The sequence below is a fragment of the Perna viridis genome, chromosome 12, assembly GCF_037379345.1.
Source record: "Perna viridis isolate PV_CMFRI_1.1 ecotype Kerala chromosome 12, ASM3737934v1, whole genome shotgun sequence".
Lineage (NCBI taxonomy): Eukaryota > Metazoa > Mollusca > Bivalvia > Mytilida > Mytilidae > Perna > Perna viridis.
This window is the reverse complement of record NC_142456.1, coordinates 7,451,941-7,476,145: the sequence shown is the minus strand read 5'-3', so window position 1 is coordinate 7,476,145 and position 24,205 is coordinate 7,451,941. Positions and strand designations below refer to the sequence as shown.

General features: G+C 33.1%; 1 protein-coding gene and 2 non-coding genes across 8 annotated transcripts in view; all 3 read right to left on the bottom strand.

Moving 5' to 3' along the window:
* Positions 1-12,329: 12,329 nt before the first annotated feature.
* LOC148601046 (eukaryotic translation initiation factor 4 gamma 3-like) overlaps positions 12,330-24,205 on the bottom strand; it is a 32,201-nt gene continuing 20,325 nt past the window's right edge. For all 6 annotated transcript variants that reach the window (XM_088555606.1, XM_088555607.1, XM_088555609.1 and 3 more), the window contains 13 exons: positions 23,896-24,000; positions 22,878-23,040; positions 22,271-22,401; positions 21,713-21,846; positions 21,141-21,299; positions 20,515-20,707; positions 19,420-19,592; positions 18,813-19,017; positions 18,259-18,354; positions 17,873-18,013; positions 14,407-14,488; positions 13,911-14,057; positions 12,330-13,634 (listed from right to left, as the gene is read on the bottom strand). In XM_088555606.1, coding sequence (XP_088411732.1) covers positions 13,456-13,634; positions 13,911-14,057; positions 14,407-14,488; positions 17,873-18,013; positions 18,259-18,354; positions 18,813-19,017; positions 19,420-19,592; positions 20,515-20,707; positions 21,141-21,299; positions 21,713-21,846; positions 22,271-22,401; positions 22,878-23,040; positions 23,896-24,000 — 1,908 coding nt within the window. In that variant the 3' untranslated portion in view covers positions 12,330-13,455. The remainder of the gene's footprint in view (positions 13,635-13,910; positions 14,058-14,406; positions 14,489-17,872; positions 18,014-18,258; positions 18,355-18,812; positions 19,018-19,419; positions 19,593-20,514; positions 20,708-21,140; positions 21,300-21,712; positions 21,847-22,270; positions 22,402-22,877; positions 23,041-23,895; positions 24,001-24,205) is intronic.
* Positions 20,971-21,050, bottom strand: LOC148601048 (small nucleolar RNA R38). Its single transcript, XR_015917534.1, has one exon. It is a non-coding gene; the product is annotated as a small nucleolar RNA R38 (small nucleolar RNA).
* LOC148601047 (small nucleolar RNA R38) lies at positions 21,930-22,001 on the bottom strand. Its single transcript, XR_015917533.1, has one exon. It is a non-coding gene; the product is annotated as a small nucleolar RNA R38 (small nucleolar RNA).

The window sequence follows — 24,205 nt, the reverse complement described above, 5'->3', positions numbered from 1 at the left end:
TATTTTATAAAGACTACTACTTAAAGATCTTTCGTAACATGATCAGTTGCATGAATTTAATAATGTTTTAGACATCTGGATGATACTTAGCCGTTCATTTTTCTGACTGAAAATTATAATCAAGACATCTACCAAAAAGAACTTAATTTGTCGGATTGTAACAATAATAGTAATCGTACGCCTTTTATAGTATCAGATATTATACCAGAAAATTATAGTCATTTAACTAACATTTATGACAAAAGACATGACATAATTTTCCTTTTGTTATTTTCCATTTCTAGGTGATATTCGTGAAGCATACTCCTACAACGTTTACATTTCATAACTGGTAGATGTTTTGCGAGTATTTGTAATAAAGTGTAAGATTTTAATTTTCGTTACACATTCCTCATTGAAGAGGTTTTGCATCATGAGTATCGATATCACAAACTTAAAAAAAAATAATACAAAGTTAGTTCACTGTTACACAACTTTAATACAAAATATAAGAGCACTGATATATTCTTTACTAAAAATGTATATCGCCAAGTTTTTACGGAAATTTAGTCTATAAAGCGCATTCATTCAAACAAAATCCGTTGGATTTATCAACTGTCCTTTGTAAAGGGTAGAATTTTCAATTCATTTTCTATTCTTTGAAGCTTATCTTCGCAAATAAAGATGTTCGAACCCTGATTGCGTGTCTACGAAAAAAAGTCAGTTTTTTTCAATATTGCACTACATCGAATCTTGCTTATTTGGTACTTTACGTTGCAGTTCTTCTATTGTAATCAAATCACTGGAATTGTTGTGACCGATTATTTCTTATTCTTGTAGTTTTAATGTTATTATCATCGCAATTTTTTCAGGTTAGTCTTAAAATACTCCAAGTGCATTGAAACATAAGTGTACAAGGTTTTATTTGTGTATCTAGTCTCACAACCATTCGAGAAATCGGTGATAATATTTATTTTTATTTTAACCTAATCAGTAGGTTCATTGAAGATCAATAGGTGGCCTGGAGCTGACAATTTTCATCCCGGTGGGGTTATTGTGTGTTTGTTTTGTTCGGATGTGTCTTACATGTATATAACCAGTTCAGATTTCCTAACAAAAGGAAATGGGCTTCGTCCCGAAATATCGGAACATACAGCTAAGACTTAGAAACATCCACGCATAATGAAGATACGGAAAATATATTAACGCTATTAATGATTATAAAATGCCATTTACTAAATACAATTCAGGATACTTATTGAAAGAAGCAGGAAACAAAGAAGTAAAACACGCACTGAGCATGTTGTCTAGATTTTTTCCTTTTATCAAACTTGCAATTTAACCTAAGAACATCCCCGGTTAACACTGTAAAACGCTTTCTTTACGTCAATGAAACTGACAAAAGATAAAAGATGTAACAGTTTAGGATCGTTTATAATAGATACCCAAATCTTGAAGTAGTTGATCGTTATGGCGTATCCATCTGCACCATGAGAACCGATTCGTTCACCGTGTTACAGGTTTCTTTTCCTCTTTTGTCTACCCCGGACTTAATATTTTGTGAGCAGTTCGGCGGGTTTTCCTACCGGTGCACCTGTTCCATGCTCCCAGTTTTTAGTGTAGTCCGGGTTGCTCTGTTGCTCTAGCTCTGTTTTGGTTAATCAATTTTCTTTGTTGTGCCTGTCTGTTTACCCTGTCTAGTTTTCATCCTTGGATTATATTCTTTGATTTCCGCTCGAATCTTGGTTCCCTTTATTATTCTTTAACTTTTATAAATTTAATCGTTTTCTTCTAAACAGAAAGAAAAAACATATTGTTCATATATCAAAGTATCAATTTTGTTGTTCACGTCAGGTTCTCTAAAACCGTTGTTGAAAAGATATCGCTCAACTTTCCCGAAACGACATATTGCAATTCAATAGAATTTATCTGTATTCTTGTTATATGTGTATATAAAAGCGAATAAGGGAGTTGTTGAAGGCTACAAACCACTAATTCCACTTCCCATAGGCTTCTATGCTAATTTCACAATATTCAATGGCTTCTCTGGACTTTACCTTAACTTTAACCTGCAGAGGACTATATATCAGCATGATTCTACATATGTCAGCTCACAATCCTCAGAATGGCATGTGGGGTTAGCAGACTTGCAGTGCAGTACTGGTCACCGGAAGTGAAGTGTCTATAAATAGCATGGGAAATCCCAGTGTTTTCACAAGATAGGGGTATATTTAGAAATCATTATGGAGATTAGGCTTCACATCACAAGAAGCCAAATGCACCTATAAAATGTACAGAAATGTTTTTCCTTTTAGAAACTTTTAATTTTTTTAAATGAGATGAGAACTTTTTTCACAGCACTATGAGGAACAGGGGTAATTTCTGCGTAGGACTATTTTTGCGTACGTTCCAAATGCTCATTGGTTGAATTGGTGGTCTGTAACCTGAATACTAACACTTGCATATTTCGGTTTAGGTTTCCACAAAAGCGGTACCTGCTAGCCTTAATTTGCGTTTTTCTCAACACATGTTTCAAAATGTTACACGACATAAATTTCTTTCAGGTACACGAATAGACAATTGTCAAATGTTCCTTCCACTTACCTAAATAAAACAATCAGCGTTGAATTAAAATTTATAATCTTATAATCTAATTTATTTAATTATACTAGTATTAATATTCGAAAAGTTCGAAAAGGATATACTGCCGATGGTTCAAAGGTCCTTGTGGGTATTCAACAGCCTAATGGTCAAAATTGTCTAAACCTAACTATATTAAATACTAAGTGTCAGTATCTGTAAGAATCAGGCAGTAGGTGAAACATGGTATGAAAAAAAAATACCATTTTGATAGTTTAATATGGCTGTTTTCACCATCAGAATCAAGGAAAATGGACAAGATTTTCCATATCATGCTGGCCCATTGAGTTACAATTTCATTGAAATGCACTCAAAATGAACATTTCAAGAGCAGATAACTCTGTCAAATACCTCATTTTTCTAATATTCTATTGAAAAATTTAATAATGGTCTTTTTAAATAGAGAAGATAACCTTGAGTGATATTATATTGTGAGTTTTTGACATGCATGTTTCTGATTTTTCCCGTTTTGCCTGATTCTTACAAACACTTACACTTAATTACCAAAATTTGCAGTAAATTGTATCACGAAATTCAAAACCCCCTGAAAAATGAGACCTCACTCCTCATTGCAAATTGCAGAGCCCGTTGGTACTGGATTATGCCGAAGTTTATTTCAAAGACAAATCCATACCAATTATTTCATATTCCTATACATCCCCATTGCATCTACAATTTTCAATTATAAAAGGCTATTGCAGAACCTAGAGAAGAACGAGGACTTCAAGGCTAAACCACCTGACTGTTCTTGCAAACTCTCCATTCAAATATGCTCCTTCCGGTCACGTCGTAACGGGAGATTTATCCATCATCGAAAACGAATCTCTGCGTAATATCCTTTCTGAAGGTCCCAAGTACCGTGAACCACGCTCCATAAATTGGAATTATAACTTTAAAGTTCTTATGGATGCCGTGGAGGACTACGCAAGAAAATGGATAAAACGAGAACAAGAAGACATTGATCTTCTGTCAGAGTGGTTAAAGGCCGTGGGGTCTTTAATTTTGAAACGAATGAAAGTTTTGAATAGGTCAATGAGTGGCAATGCTACATCAGTTTTCAAAGACCCCGATGTGGCAAAAATATTGTCTACTGTACGTGACAAATATGTTGTCGTACCAGCAGACAAACATTGCTTTTGTCTGCAAAACGATTTACATCCAATGTCTCTTATCAGAGGTAGACGTAGAAAATAATAGCAGTAATAAGACCTATACTGCTACCACACTCTCCAAAGAAGAGATTGTGGAAAACCATAAATCTGTGCTATCCTCTTTTGGTCTCTCTACCAAGGACGATGATTGTGATTGACCGTCTACGTACTGGATTCCTGAACTCCACAAGAATCCATACAAAAACGTTACATAGCTGGATCTGCAAAATGTACCACCAAACTTCCTTTTATCGCTATAACCTTGGTTCTCTTGATTACTCTTACAAAATTAAACCCTCAAACACTGAGGCTTATTCCTCGTGTTAAATCGGGGCTTCAATAATGTACAACGTATTCGAATTCTATGATAAAACTTACTAGTGCTTTTTTTTTTTACTTGCTATTTCGATATATATTTTTATTTTATTTTTATTTTTTTTTTTTTTTTTTTTTTTTTAGAATTTCTCCATAAAACCTTATTTCGATTACTAAACTTCCATAGTATGTGGTTATAATGCTACTTGTAAGACTTTACTCCTTGAAAAAGAAGTGCAGAATACCGAAATTTGCAATATCAAAATAATTTGTATTCTTGTATTTTGACGTCATAAAATACAAAAAAGGCTTTTTAACATAACAAACCAAGTCCAGATATTTGGGTATTGATTATTTAAGTATCTTAAATAATTATCGATGCACTCCGCGAAAAGGAAACGTGCTTCCCTATGACCCATACAACTGAAATTGTGAGAAAATGAATCAAAAGGGTGTTATTAATTTTTACTTTTTTTTCCACCTCCTCCACCCATGCTTTCATCCTGTGCTAGTGTCTTTAGGAGTGCCTGATATTTTAGAACATAGTATTTGGCTGTTAGTTCTGGAAAGGCACTCCTGATTTGTAATAAAAAATAGTAGTTTTTTTTTTCAGTATGTTACCATGGCTACTGGATTTTATACTTGAACCTCCACACACCAAGAATTGGAAAAATATGTACTTTTTTCTGACAAAACACTTGAAATTTATGTGCAGACTGCCTCAAACCAGCAAACAAAATGAGACCAAATTTTCAGAATTGACCTAACCGTATAGTAGTGCCTTATGGCAAGTTCTGTAGAACGCTACATCTGAGAAAAATATAACTTTTACCAAAAGAACCACAATTTCTTGTCTATGTAAAGGTGTGCGGAGTAAGAAAATGCAACTTGTGTTATGAAATGTACTTGTTTAGTGTAAATAAGTCCTTAGCAACCAAACTTGCTGAATATTTATCATTTCAAATGTGACGTCATGGAAGATATTCTTGTATCTTCTTGCGATGTGAGTCATTCTAACCCGTTTTAAGTAAAGAAATGTTAGTTCTTCGGCTTGTAATAAATAAAATGGATAACCGAACAAACTCCTGGGCAAATAAGTATTGCTATGCAGAAAAAAAGTCAAAACAAGCCTTTTAGTACCTGGTCTTAAGTTTTGAGAAAATTCCATGATTTTCTATATTTTTCTGCCTCATATGCTTTTTGGGGGTATGAAAAAAACACCACATTGATTGTTGTTATTGACCAATTAAATTTTGTAAGTGAGTTTCTTTTGTTCAGTTTATATTTCAACTTTTCTCATGATACAGCCAATTCTGTTTTGTTTGGAAGTTAAAGTTTGGCACAATGGCAAAAGAAAACGAAAGAAAGAATATAGTAAAGTTACCACGTGTCTGTTGGTTACAGTTGTCTGTAAGTATTGTATGTTGTCTAGTATTAGTTGCCGTATGTACAATTTATTGACATTTTCTGATCGTGTTTCCCTGACCCCCCCCCCCCAAACCCACCACCCCCACTTTCCCCCACAATTGTATTTTGTTAAGATCGTTTTCGCTTACTACAATTTCTCTTTCTGACTGAATTTACAGATATCCTAATCCAAGTAGCTTCGCAATTTTAAGCTTTCTTGCTACCCAAACTATACCATCATTATACGACTCAATAAGGTTAATGTTTAAATGGTATAATTGATCATACTCATTTTTGTAAGATATTTTTACCAAACAGAGATACTGAAGGCAATGAAAGGAAACTTTTTGTTTTTGTTTGTTTGTTTGGTTTTTTTTAATTAGCCCTTTAAAACCTTGTTTTCTAATTACATGCAACTAACTGTGACACCTTGTCTAACTTCTGGGTGACAGCTATAATTAACAATTTACTTGTTTCCATTTCTAGGTCTCCTTACTGCTGTGCATTTTGATTTTTTAAATGATTTTTGTTGATAAATCTTTTTATATTCATTTTACAGTTCATACAATTCACAGATCTCATTGTTGGTTATTACTTCTCTCAACTTCTGTGACTTTCTATTACAAATTAAAAGTTGTGAGTACACAATGTACAACACACAAATACACATGTCACAATATGATTTTTTTCTGAAACTGCATTGCATTTTTTAATTTCTGTTATAAAATGAAATATTCATGCTGTCGAAATCACATTCTAAAACTTTTCTTTTCAAATTAATTTCCTAGCAAACCTGAGTACACACATTTTGTATTTGATTTAATGAAAGTTTCCTAAATATCAGATTAAGTGTACACAGACAATGTGCCATATATGATAATCATATGGTGCTCGATTCATATGATAATCATATGGTAATCATATGACAACCATATGATATTTAACATATGATAGTCATATGATTCTCATATGTTAATTTTGGCTGAAAACATATGATTATCATATGATAATCATGCGATAATCATATGTTAACCGAAATATATGATTATCATATAGTACTCGATTTATATGATAATCATATGATACAAACCATATGATTATCATGTGTGGCACATTTGCCTCTGTACCAACCTAAGCATATTGGTACATGAGATAGTTTAATCGAGTATCGTTGTCTTAACATTTAGAATTTTTACTTTGGTAATCATTTTTACAACAATTAAGTGCAGTTTATAAAAATGTACAAGTAACATGTATGTACAAAAAAAACAAAAAAATACCAATCATATATGTTGCAAATTTCGACATGTTGTACACGAGTTTTAAGGAGTAACTTCTCATCAGCAGCACATGAGCAATATACTTTATGCGCCATGACACTGATAGACCATTAAAACAGTTTTTTTTCTCCGATCTAATATATTGACATACATGTAGATTTACAGTTCATGTTGATGACAACTTGAATATTGGCCCCTCAGTCTAGTTACTGGAACTGAACAAGTATGAGAGTATGGATACGGGATAATATGACTCCTTTTAAATTCTATTCTGCATTTTGTATATTGAAAAATAACATGTGTTATACATTTACAAGCATTGTATATTATCATTTTGCAAGTTTGCATTACGGCTTTTCTTTTTTGTATTCGTTTGTTTCCGGAGTATTCCGTTCCTCGTTTCCAAGTACTCTTTATTATCATTGACTACTGTATTTGGTTTTTTAATGAAGATTTTACTGTTTGACGTGTCAAAATTATTGGTTACCCTAAAAAATGGAGGTTGCAATCTCGTCATGTGTGGCTTGGATCAGCCTTTGGGATCATGGTATAATAAACGTTTAAGTGGTTAAGGCCTTAAACTAGTTTGACCCCACCACAGACATGCTCCTGTTCACACTCAAGAAACGTTGGTCATTAATGTCTCAGTGTGTGATTATTTTACTTTTATTTTGAAGTGTCATCAATCTGTTACGCTGGATTTTATTATTTGTGTTTTCAGGGCCTTTTATGACTTACTTAAAGGTGTATATACACTTGTTGAATAACTTTTGTTGGTCTCTGAAAGTATTTACTATTTTGCATTTATGTGTGAAACCATATCCGTTCTTTTTCCTAAGCATATCATGAACTGCGCTGAATATTAAAACTTTTAATTCAAGCACCATATATTGATTGTCGGCCTGTTGTCACAACCAAAAAATAACAAGATGACATTTGTTTGCATTAGGTCTGGCATCGCTTGCTTCTATTATAAAAAACAATCGACTTAAATGTATGAAAGATTAATACAATAAAATTGTTTTCTTCTCGTCACAGATTTACTCGCATAACAAGAGCACTTACGCGGCTAATTCTAGCATTTCAAACAATGCAGTAAGCATTGGTAAAGCTTTGTAATTTTGCCTTTTTCTGCTTTAAAAGGTTTTAAGAGTATTTAATAGAACCTACTAATAACCTTGATATTTCCCTATGTTTTTATTTATATATTCATCATGTAGATGTTGACGAACTGCTGGTAAGATTTCAGATTTTGTAGCCTCAATCTTCATCATCGCTACCGTTTTAATTGTTTACGACAAACTATGACATTTTTTAAAAAGTTAAAATTAACAAAACAAATGGAGTTTTATTGATCTTTTTTTTAAATAATAAAATATTAAAAGTAGGAACCAAAGAAAACAAAAGCAAGCAAATGATCAAGAAGATTCAAAGGTAATCCATGACTTCTTTGGTGAAATGTAAAAAATATTTGATTATGAATTCACACTAATATATGTTGAAAGAGCTATAAATATGCCAGTTTGTCGTGCATGACGGTTAGTGTTTTCACGCGTGTGAGGATAGAAAATATCTCAATACATCGCTGATGTCCTGTAAAAGAAACAAAACACATAACAGACAGACCAGGATCTTTTTCGCCGTCGTAAGAAGTAGGATTAGAACGTTAATTGAAGTAGCTCTCCAGATAAGAATCATGCAAAATGTGATTCGTGATTTGAAAGCCTACATATTTTTACTTTTTGATGTTTTGTTCAAATTTTATAGTAAACAGAAATTATTGGATTTTCAATGTGGATTATCTCCCAAGAGCAGACAGATTGGAATGAATAATTATACATTTCATCATATAGATCTATAAAGTAACTTAACATGTGTAGCCTTTTTTTTTTGGGGGGGGGGGGCATGTATCACATATTACAGAGTTCGCATGATTCTTACCAAGACTATTATTTAAAAAAGAACATAACCCAGAACCAAAGACCAGACAAACCACATATAACAAAGATGACGACACGCACATAGAAACAAAAGTAAATGAGCAACGCAGACTTCACTAAAAGCTGGGAGAATGGACCAGGTGCACCGGTAGGGTAAACATTATCTGCCTTTCTACATCAACTATTTTGAAGGGAAACAATAAGGTAAAGGTAAAGTGATTCTGAGTTGAATAGTGGTAGTCCTATCTCTTTAATACTTCAAATTCTGGAGTTTGGAATTGCCTATTTCAATTATTCATTATGCCAAAACTGATCTCTGAAATATTAGAAAACCATAGGAGATATATGCAGCGTTTGAAATGAACCTCTCGATGCGCTTTACAATAAGCTCAACTTTACAACTGTCCGACGGTCTGTTCAAAAGTTATATCAAAGAGAAACGAATGCGACTCTGATATGATCGTATGACCTTGACACTTTTTTCCATGTAAAGTGATTTAGAGTTGATTGGTTGTAGTATCATATATCTACAACTTCCGGTTTCTGGAGAAAGGCATTATATATTTTCAATTAATCACTGTACCCAAAATGAGCTCTGAAATTGCCCACATTTTTAGTCCCCGTGTTAAACTAAAGATTGGAGATATCTTGTGTTGTTTTTGATCTTTGAAATTTTAGTTTTTTTATCGTGAAGGTATATACTGTATACGAAACACAGGCACTTGGGACCAGGATTTTGTTGGTTTTTTTTTTATTTTAAAAAAAAATATCATTCAATCATTTTGTTTCCATATTTGAGTTATTATGCGTGTTCTCTGACATGTCCGCTTGCTATTTATTGCTGTTTATACTATGCCTAGTTTTCATCTATATACCTCTCTAACAAGGCTAGAAACTGTATAAATTCTTAAAATAAAACATACGAATCGTTGGCCGAGTGGTCTAGGGAGCTGGACTTCGAGCATGCGATGTTGCCATAGATGTCACAGCGGTACGAGTATATATATATATATATATATATATATATAGAGAGAGAGAGAGAGAGAGAGAGAGAGAGAGAGAGAGAGAGAGAGAGGGGGGTCTGAAAAATTCCCAACGATGTTAGATCTGTCAAATTTGCCAAGCAAATTTTTGGTCGTTCCCTCCGATGTATGGTAGTACGGGACAGTTCATCTAGGTGTTATTATGTAGGATAGAGGATCAAATTAATGATGCATGTCACAACAAATCAATATTATACAACGAGTGGTCTAGGGCGCTGGACTTAGTGCAGGCGGTGTTGCCATAGATGTCACAGCGGTACGAGCTCGAGTCCGGCGGAGGAAACGACCAAAAATTCACTTTCTGAGACGTTGTTTATATATAAATATACATATATGTGTTCCTGCCCTGACAAAAAGAAAAAAAAACTTAAAAATAAAAAAAAATAAATAAAGCAAACAAATATTGGAGGATCTTCATTACCACAACACAATGAATTTCAAGATGAATATAATTTGTGTGGAATAAACATATTTACTACTGTTGAGAGCATTTTTTTTCTTTTTGAAATGGATTTTTTTTAGGAAAAAATTTTCTAAGGCTAATATTTTGTAATTTTTATATTTCTGTTTTGTTTTTGTTATCAATGGGATTTCCTTGTCCTTCTTCATCCTTAACATTACTTCCCCTGAATATTCTAAGAAACTTCCGGACTTCCGGCACGGAAACATTTTCAATGCATTCGAATTTTATAAGTTTATTTTTTCTGACTATAAAGACAATGTCGTGCCGGAAATAAGTATTGTGCAAGAAGGAAAATACGATAAGAAACGAACGATTCGTCGACACCGACTGGAAAAAAATTCTAAGAGAAAATCGAAGCGGAGTTACCGTTGGGTAAAAAATGTTCTATTTTTAGAATTTATACATGTACAGTTTCTAGCCTTATTTGGGAAGTACATAGATGAAAACTAGGCATAATATAAACAGCAATAAATAGCAAGTGGACATATCAGAGAACACGTATAATAACTCAAATATGGAAACAAAATGATTTAATATTTTTTTAGGAAAATAAAAAAAAATCCTGGTCCCGAGTGTCTGTGATATAAGAGTAATCAAGGGAACCAAGATTATAGCGGTAATCAAAAGAATGTAATCCAGGGACAAAGACCAGATATGGAAAACAGACATACACAACAAAGAACATAAAGTAACCAAAACCATATATACAAAGCAACAAAAGTAAATGAGCAACTCGGACTCCACTAAAAACTAGGAGCATGGACATAAAATTCAACAGTTATACATATTTTGAACACAGCATGAAAGATCTACTTGAGTACATTCATTTGACACAACACCAAGGACCAATATTGAAAAACAACGAAACTATTCAACAGCTTGTAATTAATGCCTTTCTGTATTTTTTAAGTTCCTATTTGTACATCATCTTGTCAAGTTCATCAAAGAGGTTTATTTGATATATCATTATTGAGGTCTAAATGGACTAAATTTTAAAATTCCAAGTTTCAAATGCAATATTCTATACATTTGTTAAGAGTGTGGGTCAACACTTTAACTAGACAAAAGACAACAAGCTGAATCTACCTCTTGTTGTAAAGTTCGCATCACAAATATCAATTTCATTTCATCGAAAAAGAATCTGGATTATGTTAATAATAGCAAAATGCTCAACTTCATAGAAAGTATGGGTATGGCATATCAAATGAAAGGCAAATAAGTGTACATTACAAATACCATAATGAAACCTTGTCGATTGTAATTTGAAATGGTCATCAAGTGCAAAAATAAAATTATTGTGAACAGTTATAAAAGAAACAAAAGGTCTTTACATGAACATAATAAGGAGAAAGCACCTTTCAATTGTTTCACAAACAACTGACATACTAGTTGAAAAAATTCTATTTCTGACACATTATAGATGATTGATTTTCATAATGTCTACAAATTAATTTTAAGTGCTTTCTACTTGTATATTATTACTTCATCTTGAACTTGACAACCTTACCCACAAAGTTCAAGACTTTTTAGAAACTCCTGGCTTGAATTTACATAATTTTCATTGTCATTCAGAAAGAATGAAAATGCTTGTTTCTTGTCCCTTTTTCTGAAACAGTTCAAAGTAATAGCACCCAAAATCAAAACAAGCCTTCCTTTTGTGGTATGACACCTTATGGTACAATTAAAAAATGATCCATTTACATTTAGTTAAGAAAAAAACCCAGAGTGGATTCAAGCCTTCCTTTTTTAGTATGGCACCTTATGGTGTTTTTTTCATAAAGATCAATACATTTATAAAGTATGGCACCTTATTGTATTAATTCATAAAGATCAGTCATCAGAACTAACTTTCCAGTTCACAGGCCACGAAATACATTTTTCAGAAATTTTTATATGGTGACCCGTAGTAATTAATTTTATAGGCCCACCTCTGTTTTGACAAGCCTTGAGATTTGGACTACTGCTTATGTGTGAAGACTGAAAGATCCATACATTTAAACTCAAGGTATTGTCAGGATATTAAATTGTCTACAAATGCCAAACAACATGGACAGCAATTTTTTTTCACTGCTATATAAAATTAACAGTAGGGCTTTAAGACAAACACATACTAAGATTCAATCTTGGTTTATTATTTACACCCCCTGGTTTATCGTCACATACTTTCTTATAATCACAGTCTTAGGTCAAAAGCATTTCAGGCTTAGTTTAATTTTGACATGTATGCTGAAACAAATGAATCCAGAAACTTCAATCAACATACATTCAAAGCTTGAAAACAAGTATTCAATGAGAAACAAAAATTAACAAAATCTTATCAACAATTACACATAACTTTCTTGTTTCCAAGACGACAAAAAAATAACATAAATAATATTCATCTTTTCATAAATAATAAGTTATCACAAAGACATAAACAATTACTCATTTGCATATTCAACACAAAATATTCAAATTGCATCTGACATATAATACAAATTATGCAAATGTTCATTTCATTCTCAGTCACATGTATTCATGTCATTTCACATGAAATATGTTTAAGGTCAATACATATAAGTTAGTAGCACCATATGCCAGTTCTTTCAGCTTCCCTTTCCTTTAATGCACTTTGTATGAAGTCCTTGTTAATGTTGATACTTCACACCACTTTTAAGAACTTTCACAGCTAGGGAAGATCAAAACATATCTGATACAAAATAACGAGAGAAAGGCAGCTGAGCAGAGAGTATGTGACAGCACACCAACAGCCACATCATAAATGCTTTATCACTAAAAATCTTTTGATAAAATGTCAACAAAATGGAATATATATATATACGTGATGATACATGGCATATGACCAATCATCCACCATGCTTCAGAAATAAATAACACATGCACAGTTTAATGAATTTGTACAACCCATGTTATTAACACAAATATATTTGCTGATTACTGCTTCCATAAACATGTATGATTCAAATCACATTTGAAGGTTTTTTTATTTTTTATATGAATGATAAAAACCATATCTGCATTCATGAAAATGCATGATCCACACCATTTCATTTAAGTATGTAATCCATGATCACAAATTGCCATTCATACACAAGATTTCAGAAACAGTCAACTCCCTACAGCCACATGTAATCAAGATCAAATGATTAATCACATCTATCATGATTATAATCATAGGCAGTAGGAACAGCAGGTACCCTCAATTAGAAAAACAATGTCACTAAAATAAAGTTATTCTCAGCTGTCTACATCATCATCGGCTTCCCGTAACCATGTGAAAAATTGAACGACCTGTTTCATAGCGACACCTTTACCCTCTTGTTCTGCAGTGTCCTTGCTTGTTTCCCACTGATTAAAGGCATCCTCAGAAATAATGTCCTCATCGTATAATGTATCAAATAATGTCCGTAAAACTCCTGTCAACACAAAGTAAAATTAATGTAAGTCCATCAAGTACTATTACAGTGTAGAGAGTATTTCATCTGACACTGGAAGACGTTTCCTTTAAATTAATTCAAGTCCATAACTATGACTATATCAATTGACAACTAATGAATAATTTAATTGTTTCAAGAGAATTTCTTATTTAGTTTTAATTTGGAATCTTTTTTTCCTTGATCAAGAAATCTCCGGGCAAATATTAAGTATGAATTATTATGCAAGTAGCCTAAATCTGACAGTCTCTAACTTACCAGGTGGGTGCTCAAGTTTATGTACAAGTGCTTGCAATGCATAGAGAGCCTGCAATTCAAACTCTGCCGAATGATCTAAGTACTTCAGTAGAACTGCAGCCCGTGCCGTTACTTTGGTAGGGTCAACCTTGGCATTATTACCTTTGCCTATTAAACACAAAAAGGACAGTTTAAATAAATACAGGGTGACAAGATTTCTACTCTGCTGATATACATGTACACATCTATTTTTAACTTTTCCCATAATTCAAACATATCATGTTGACAAATAAAAATCAAGTGTACCACTGATTGCAGGTACTTCATTTTTTCACATGAATGTTGACAGTTATTTATAAAGACTTCATTTACATTTACTTCGTGTAGCTTATGTTTAAACATGAGTAGTTGATTAAACTGACAGTAACTTGCCATATACAGTAGCTGAGGTCATAATAAATTTGGGTAACTATTCCTCGAACTACACTTTAACAGGGGACATTTTCTTCATACATACCAGTTATTGCACTAGAACATACAGCTGTCATTAACGCCCGTATAAATTTCTTGTCTTTGGTGGTAATATCATCCAAATTGGCCTGAAAGTACAAAAAAATAATAATTTCAATTCAACATGTGAGAATAAAAGGTCTTGTAGAGACTATGAGGTATTTAGATTGATGCAATAATGAATAAAGAGCTGCGCTTTAAGCGAATGATATGCCCGTTGCCCTTTTTACTTGTCCTTATGCTTTTTATGAATTTAGACCAACTTTTTTATATAATCTGTTTTACGGGATTTTCTTTTAAAAAATTGGGTTGAGGGAAGCAAATAAAAATAAAAGTCAAAATCTTGGTCAGTCGATGGAAAATATAAACATAAAAGTAATTGTTTTTCACTTTCATTTTTTTCTTTTTTTTCGCTATATTCTAAATGTGCGAAAAGTAAAAGCTTTTGATACCCGATTTTAATATACATTTCACTTCGACAATTATTAAGACTGATCAATACCGTTTTCACAATGAAACAGAGAATACACAAAAATTTTGGAAAGAAGATGTGTAAAAATATTTTCGATGTGTAGATACATTTGTACTCCTTTCCAAGTTTTTGGTTACATTTCCAAAATAATTGTTTTGAATGTGTACTTCAAGTCATATCTGAACATTTCGACCCCTCTGACAATATATTTTTGCCTTGGTAAATACATCAGAACCCACGCCACATTTGATCTTATTGTCACTGATCAGTTATGGTTATTAATTGGAGCATCACATTTGTATCGTGTCCTAGGTATGACTGGATGTCAGCATTTTTATTTATATGACGTGTTTTGATAATGGTTTTATTGGTAGGTGAAATGGTCTTGAAAAAGCTGCAGCTAAGATGTGCAGTGTTGTCCATCGATCTTTGGTTTATGTAATTTGATAGTTAAATTTAAAAAAGGTCTGTGTTGATTAAATAATGACATGTACAATTATTATAATGACCAGTAATCATCAGCTGTCCAAGCCAGAAAAAAATGGTAATTATAGGCAAGATGTTTACCCAGTACAGTATATAAATGTGATTCCTTTAATTTATCCGTATAGGATGATCTTATCTTTGGTGGTTAGATAGGAGCGTTTTCTATACAAGATGATTATTTTGAATTTGCAATTGGTATTGAAGTAGTTGGTTACGTCAGTATCAATTATGGAGGTGGAATGTAGGACGACTCTTAAAAGCTCTTTAAAATGTAAATAATTTATGTGCAGAACGTTTCTACTGTGTTACTAGATATGTTGAGATTAAGACATAACTTTTAAGATAATATTGCCCGCTGGTAAGTAAGGCAGTGTGCGAGAATGTTGTTTGGTAAATAAGCATTTATTTCATGATCATGCATTAAATATATTAATCCTCATGAAGCTGTTTGCACAATAAAAATGTTCGTGTGACCATGGCAGGACACCTTTGTTATGACAACCGCAGCTTTCTCATCGACAATCTCATCAATTATTTCGTTGATGGATAGAGAAACATTCACCTTTCTGTAATCCCCAATAATGACGAGTTTGAAATAATCATAGGCTGACCCTCGTACGCATTACTGTTGTGGTTGACCATTGACCTTCAGTGTTTTTCATTAACTAATGATAAATGCTGAGATCTTCCAATAGCTTACTAGAATAAAAAAATCGCTGATTGGTCACTTCTTTTTTACTTGTCCAATGATCTATTTTCTTTTATTTTTAGCATGGGATTTTCTCACAAATATTCCAGGAGTCAGCAGAATTTACAAAAATAAAACGACATGCATGTACTTTTATTTTTATTTTATTTTTGGCTAAAATAGGGTCAGTGGTCCCGTAAAACAGATTATAAAATATGTTGGCCTTATATGATCAACTAGAAGTACTGTGAGCCCTGTCAAATACCTTAAAGGCTAGAAACCACTAATTCCACTTCCCATAGGCTTCTATGCTAATTTCACAATATTCAATGGCTTCCCTGGACTTTACCTTAATTTTAACCTGCAGAGGACTATATATCAGCATGATTCTACATATGTCAGCTCACAATCCTCAGAATGGCATGTGGGGTTAGCAGACTTGCAGTGCAGTACTGGTCACCAAAGTGAAGGGTCTATAAATAGCATGGGAAATCCCAGTGTTTTCACAAGATAGGGGTATATTTAGAAATTTAGGCTTAACATCACAAGAAGCAAAATGCACCTATAAAATGTACAGAAATGTTTTTCCTTTCAGAAACTGTTTAAATTTTTTAAATAAGATGAGAATTTTTTTCACACCACTATGAGGAACAGGGGTAATTTCTGCGTAGGACTATTTTTGCGTACGTTCCAAATGCTCATTGGTTGAATTGGTGGTCTCTGTAACCTAAATGCTATACATAATATGTCCCGTCTTAGACGGGCGTATAAAAACATAAATTAGCATAGCGTTATCTCCAACACACATGGACGTTTAATTTTCCCCATTACCCATGGTTTTTTCCAACATGAATTTCTAGTTTTGAGCGGCAGATTGATATTCATGTTGTGAAGTTTTGACAAGAGAGAGTGCAAGAGTGAGATTACTGAATTTATTTCACAGTGTGAATTATCAAAATTTATTACACTGGGAACACTCAATTAAACACTGCTATCTATATAATAATTGTTTCTGTTGCCTTAGACGTAAAATTAATATTTTAAGAAGTTCTAAGACTTTTAAATTAAGTCTTCAAAAAAACTGGTATAAATTCTATTCCACCTGTAGGCCAGCTATGCTTACATAAAAAGTTCAGTAAAAAAAAGTATGGGCATGTGGGTCAGTCTACTGTCAAGACTGTACATTAAGTCTTTTTCAATCATTTATAGATTGAAGTTGTTCTTAGCATAAATAACATATTCAGTAACAAAATCTATACCAGTTTCAGTAACGAGGAATTCACTTGTTCACCACTGTTTGTGTAAGACAGGGATAACTTCAGATCATCATCAACTGGTCTTTCATTTCAATGTTGCCAAAAGTTTACCAAATCAAACAATTACACTTGTACAATAAGCCTACTTTTTCCACAATTTAAGTAGCTCTCCAGCTAAGGATCATGCAAAATGTGATTCATGGGTAAAAAGCCTACATATTTTTATTTTTGAAATTTTGTTTGAAATGTCAGAGTAAACAGAAATTAACATGTGGTTTTTCACATAACCCGTGCTCATAGGAGATAAAAATTATATAGAATGCACAGCAGATTTCAAAATTAAGGGAGATAACTCTGTAAACGACGCCAAATACAATAGAATCTACTGGATTTTCAATGTGGATTATCTCCTAAGAGCAGGCAGATTTGAATGAATAAGTATACATTTCATAGTATAGACCCATAAAACAATTTAATTACAAAAATAAAAATATGTAGCTTTTTTTGGGGTGTATCACATTTTTCAGATTTTGCATGATTCTTACAAAGGCTACTACTTAACACTCCTTACCTCTATCCAATCGAACACTTCCTCATTTTTGACACAAGAGTTTACTATTAAGTCTTGTAGATGTGTCTGTATTCTATCTAATGGCATTCTGACTGTAGGGGTTGTTGGCTGACTTCCATCCCCAGTGGTAAAGTCTAGTTTCTACAATTATTAACAAGTAATATTTTAAAATCAAAATCTTTGAAAAATACACATTAGAAATGATCACAGGCAAAAACAAGGTTTTTTTATGACAACACTTGTTTATGATTCATTTTCATGCAAGAAGATCTCGACTTGATTCAACTTATAAACACCTAAGTATATTCAAAAGCACAATCATTTTTACAGAAATTTCACACCATACATGATAACCTTGCACCCCACAACATTTAAATAAAGCATACCTTATCTTTTAAGAATTGAGAGATCTGATCTTCAGGTACAAAATCTGACCATTCTAAACCAGACTTTCTCCATAAATCACCAACTTTTTTATGACCCTGTTAAAAAAAAAAGACATATGATTATCCTCGGAGAGTATTGGTGTACCAAATTTTCTATGATATGCAATGTACTAAAGCAGTTGTGTAGTATTTATTTCACATTTCATATGTTGAAGAGACACAAATGTAGACTAGCTTGGCTTTAATCCAAAAGTGTTATACAGGACTTCAGAAAAATTGGTCAATGACAGAAAAAGGCCATATTCGGTGAACAGGAAGTAGACGTCTGACAGGTCTGGAATTGGATCCTTTGATATGGGACCTGTACCTGATGCTGGATACCAAATATCAAGATGCTGCAATGAGAATTTGCTGAGAAATGTGTTAAGAAAACAGTTTTCTACATTCCTGACATTCACCTTACTATAACCTGATTTTTGGCAAAAAAAGTAAGAATTAGTTCAGATATTTTTTAAATTAAATTCGGCATCCTGATGTGGAGAAAATTTTCTTACCTCACGGTCACTAGCATCATGTAATATTTCTGCCATTAAAATTCCAGCTTTGCCACTTTCTTTGAGAGGCTGGCAAGCCTCTTTGAGGAAGCTCAGTGGAACACTGCCATCTTGTACCATTGGGCCTAACAGTTCACCAAAATACTGCCAGATTTTTGGAATGTCTATTTCCATATCTTCTGCATATCCAAGAACTGTGTTCAGGCTATTTAAAAACAAAAAATCTAGTTGTATATTCATACTTGATCTGTAGCCTATCAATATCCTAAATCAAACTTCCTATAAATATCTGCAACCATTTGGCTTAAGTCAGGGAAACTTCTGAAAACCTCTACATACTGCAAGATACTAACAAAAATAAGGAAGAAGACTACTGATTAAACAAACTTCAAAAAGCAATATCTGTTCTGTCTTAATTACATTTTTTCTTCTTATAAAATTGCTTGTATAATTCGCATAAGAAAACACAACCAGAAGTCTCAGAGAATAGCTTCATCAATTTATCAGAACTGGATAACTATAAAGAATTTCATCACAGACTGTGTGATTGTGTTAAGTGACTTAATAAAATCATAATAAATCTGTCCAATTTCTATAAAATACTAACCCTTGTAAATACTGTTTGTCAGAAATGACATTTTTCTTGACTAGATCATGAAGCAAAAGACCTGTGTGTCGTCTTGAGACACCAGATCTTTCTAGAACTTGGTTAATACATTCAGATACGAACACATGTATGGTAGAGGGTGAGTTTAGTTCTTCTACACATTGAAGAGCTTCCTGTAAGAGAAAAAAAAAATAGGTAGTAGTTCGAACAGTGCAAATGAAAAAAGAGCAATGGTTAATTATGGAGGTAGACCTAGGGTAAGGGACATAACCCTTGAAATCAGTGATACTTTTGTATCATATTCAATTTCACCAAAGCCTATCAAGCTTTGCTTTGAAACAGAATGAAATCAATCCAAGTTACTTTGATGCTTTACGTGAAATTGATGTCAAATGTGAATATAAACATTCCAATGATTAGTAAGAAATTATGTCCCTTACCCAAAGTCTACCCACCTAAGATCAAATTTGGTAAACCAAATTATCCAACAAAATTTTAAAATCCATTGAAAATTGAATGCACCAACAAACTACATAAACTCATAAATCCACATACATGTCTGTTGACAAACCATGCAAACGGATTTCCCTAGAATTGTAATACAATTGTAAACAGTATCAATTCAAAACCAAACAAGAAATTATGAATAACCTGTGATTTACAGATGTTAAAAATACTGATTTGAAAAAGTGTGTTATAGAATGAAGGAATAATGGATAAAAGTAAATTATATCACCCTCCTACAGAGCAGGGGTATAACTAAAAACCACACACATCAAATGTACTGGGAATACAAAAAATTACGCAATCCAACCTTGAATTAAATTGATGCAACTGTTTTTCCAGGAGTAATTCCAAAGGAGCTGTGGCTAATACTAGAAATTTGACCAGTAATCATCATGTTTTATATGTTCTAATGACAATTTAAAAATAAATACTGGACAAAACTTATTGTTACTGAATAATGCCTTCCCTTGGGAATCTCAACCCTAAATTCTAGCCACACATAAAGAAAAATTAATCTTGGGTTAAAGATGTCGTACTTTGTATCTTTATATATTTGCTCAAATTCTGCAGATGAACTTCTTAAATTACCTTTATATCTTGTATATGGAGGTATTCGTCTAATATTGCATGTGTTTTCTTAATCATATCATCTTCGGATATTTCCCGAGATTGAGGTGCAGCCACTTCAAGCTCTTTAGAAGAGCTTTCTCTTGGCTCACGTCCTCTGCTGCTTTCCCTGCTAGGTCCTTCTCTTGGTGTGGTTTGACCACCAGCGATTGACCTGTAATTCCAAAATAATGAATATAAGTTTGATCTTTCAATAATTAAAAACAATCTTTTTGCCTCTGATTATCTCTTACTCAAACATTCTGAATTCAGATCTATTAGATTTGTAGCTAACTTACAACATAGTGAAGATAAATGTATATCATTTAACCTCCTCCATTAGAAACACTCCAAAACTTATCTTATCATCGTCATATACAGACTACTACGAGTCAGTTCTGGTATCATAGCATTTAATTTGAAGTAGCATTACATAAAACCAGTTTCAGTAACGAGGAATTCACTTACTCACCACTTTTTTGTAAGACAGGGATAACTTTAAATCATCATCAACTGGTTTTTATCTTCAACTTTTTATAAACATTACTTGACATATTTACTGAATATATTATTGTAGAACTAATTCTAGCTCTTATCTTTCACATTACCTAGCAGCAGCAAGAGCTCTTTCTTTCTCTTGTTCTTGTGAAGACCTTGGAGTTATGCCCCTTGGTCGACCAAATCCTCTGCCTCTACCACCATCCCTAGCAGGACTAACACCGTACCGTGATCGTCCTTCTTCCTCAGGTTTGCTGAGTGCTGAAAATCTACAAGTTAAGTTATAATTTAATCTAAGTTCAATCAAAGAGTTTCCAAGGAATTGAAATGGATGGTTCATGAAGATGAAATAAAAATCCTTTAAAAATGCAATTCTTGCACTTAAAGCACAATAATTAAAACAAAACAATTGAATAATAGTGAGCAGGCAAGATATCACAAAGCCAACAAAAAAAGCAGAAATTTACAACATTGGAAGTAAACATAGTGTAAAAAAAGAAATCGAACAGTAAATTCCAGATTTGAAAAAAAAAAATAATAACAGAAGAGAAGCATGTCTGGTAGATGTCTTTTTTTTTTAAGAACAATGTCAGGCAAGTCATTTCTCCATAGGACACCTAATTAAGTTCTATCTTTCAAGTGATTCTTACAGAGTCACACAGACACTAATTGGATGCTTTACCTATTTCCTGGTGCTTGTTTCTCCTGCTCTTGAGAAGATTTAGAAGCACCACCACCTGAGCTTCCACGTCCCCAGCCTGAAAATCTTGCAGCACCACCCCCAGGTCCCAACTGAATATTCTCATCAACATTTTGCTGTAATATAAAGACAATCAACATTTTTACTTCTCTTAAACCTAAAACCTCAAGATATTAGAACCTATATTTATTCAAATGCATTGTGTCTCAGAACTGCATTGTCACCACCATGATTTCAGACAGGGATAACTAGTTATTCATCATTGACAACATGAATTCTTAAACCAACAGCTTTTTCAAGGTAAGTAGAATAGAATATCTTTAACTTTATGAAGTTTTCTGATTACTTTGAAGTCCTATGTATTACAAAACTGAGCTATGGTAGATAGCAACTACCTGAAATTGAACCAAGAAGTTCCAGTTTTAACACAAAAAACTGAAAACTGAATTGGTGTTAACATTAGCTAACTTCAGTTGCTACTAATTGTAAGTACATAATATCTGTTCAGAGATTAAATCACTAATTTTTTCAAGTACATACCCTAGATAATTTCAGTCTTGAAGGATCAATAGTTTGCCGCTCTCCTCTCATGTTGGGTCTACCACCACCAACAGTGTTCCAGCCATCTGGGGTACCACCACCCATACCAGGCTGACCACCCATTCTAGGACCTAAAAATGCAGACAAATTTTAATTGGATAATCCCCGATTGAATGGAAAAAGGAAAAGGACAAATTTATATATCTAATAAGATCAGATAAAATTTTCCGCATTCAGTCAAGTCCATACACAAGCTGGATTATAATAGAAATAACCAGAAACCCGAGACAAATACTCCATTGAATATTGTATGCATGAAATAGCCACTTTACAACTGAAGTTACTTTCATCATCTACAGTATATAAACAGATGAAATCTGAACCAGTTTCAGTAACGAGGAATTCACTTGTTCACCACTCTTTGTGTAAGACAGGGATAACTCAGATCATCATCAACTGGTTTGACATTCTATGAAATGTATGTACAGAGTACACATAAAGAAGACACAGCCACCAATGACAATATCTACAGCAGTTTGACAATCAAAAGCCCACACTGGCCATAATATCTTCACTCCTCCCTAATACCCATTATTCATTCCATTACCTCCACCCCTACTTCCTCTAGCACCACCTGGCTGTTGTGTCCTCTGTTGGACAGAAATTGTATTCAGTAAGATCTGTTTCTCGGCCTCCTCCTGTTTGGCTTCTTTATGAATCTGTTCTATTGTTTTAGGATTATTTTCATCTCTTCTCGGTACCCAATTACTCTACAATTGAAGACATAAGTTCAAAACTGTAATCAGAAATACAGCATGATTATATTTTGTTACATAACAAGCAACTGCATGTAAATATCAAAAACACAGCTTTTCTTGCATGAATGCTCAACAAAATGCACTAAGTGCCGAACAATTTGAAATAATTGTATCAAACCTATTCATAAATTTACTATGTTAATTGCAGTTAGAGTACCATCACATAATCATTTCACTGTTACATTTGGTAATTAAGTGAAAGTGTTTGTAAGGATCAGGCAACATGGGAAAAATCAGAAACCTGCACGTCATAACCCCACCGATCTGACAATGTAATATGACTCAAGGATACTTTCTATATTTGAAAAGACCATTATTTGATCTCTGCATCACTGGCTTTGCTCAGAAATTTTTCAATAGAATGTTAGAAAAAATGAGATTTTTGAGATACTTATCTGCCCTGAAAATGTTCATTTTCAGTGCATTTGAATGAAATGAAATTCAATGCACCAACAAGATATGGAAAATATTGTCTTTTTTCCTTGATTCTGATGGTGCAAATAGTCAAATTATGCCATTAAAATGATGGGTTTTTTCATAACACAATTCATCCACTGCCCGATTCTTAGACAGACTGACACTTAAAATGTAAATCAAATTTACCACAATTTAGTAAAACCAGTTTCAGTAACAAGGAATTCACTTATTCACCACTGTTTGTGTAAGACAGGGATAACTTGCATCATCATCAACTGGTTGAACAGTTTTTAAATGCCAATTTTTCAACACTCTTTCCCATGAAATGAGTTGAGTGTATGTCTCTTTGCCAGTTTCTAGCAGGAAACAGTACTAACAGTAACTACAAACCTGTCGGAGTTCAATGATATCTTGTAACATAAATCGGACTCTTGAAGATGTCTTCTTTTCTTCTACAATTTTATGCATTCTTTGAAAGTACTGATCAACTCGAGGCTAAAAAATATTAACATAAAGGAACTTGTAATATTCTCCTTAGTTTTATTTAGCAGTAAGTGTGAATTCACTAAAATACTTTTTAATCTCATAATCCAGAAATGTAAAAATGATAATAGCAAGAACACATACTGACCATCCAATTCACAATTGACCGATAGAAACGATGTGAAAAAAGTTAAAATTTACTTTGTATCAACATGTG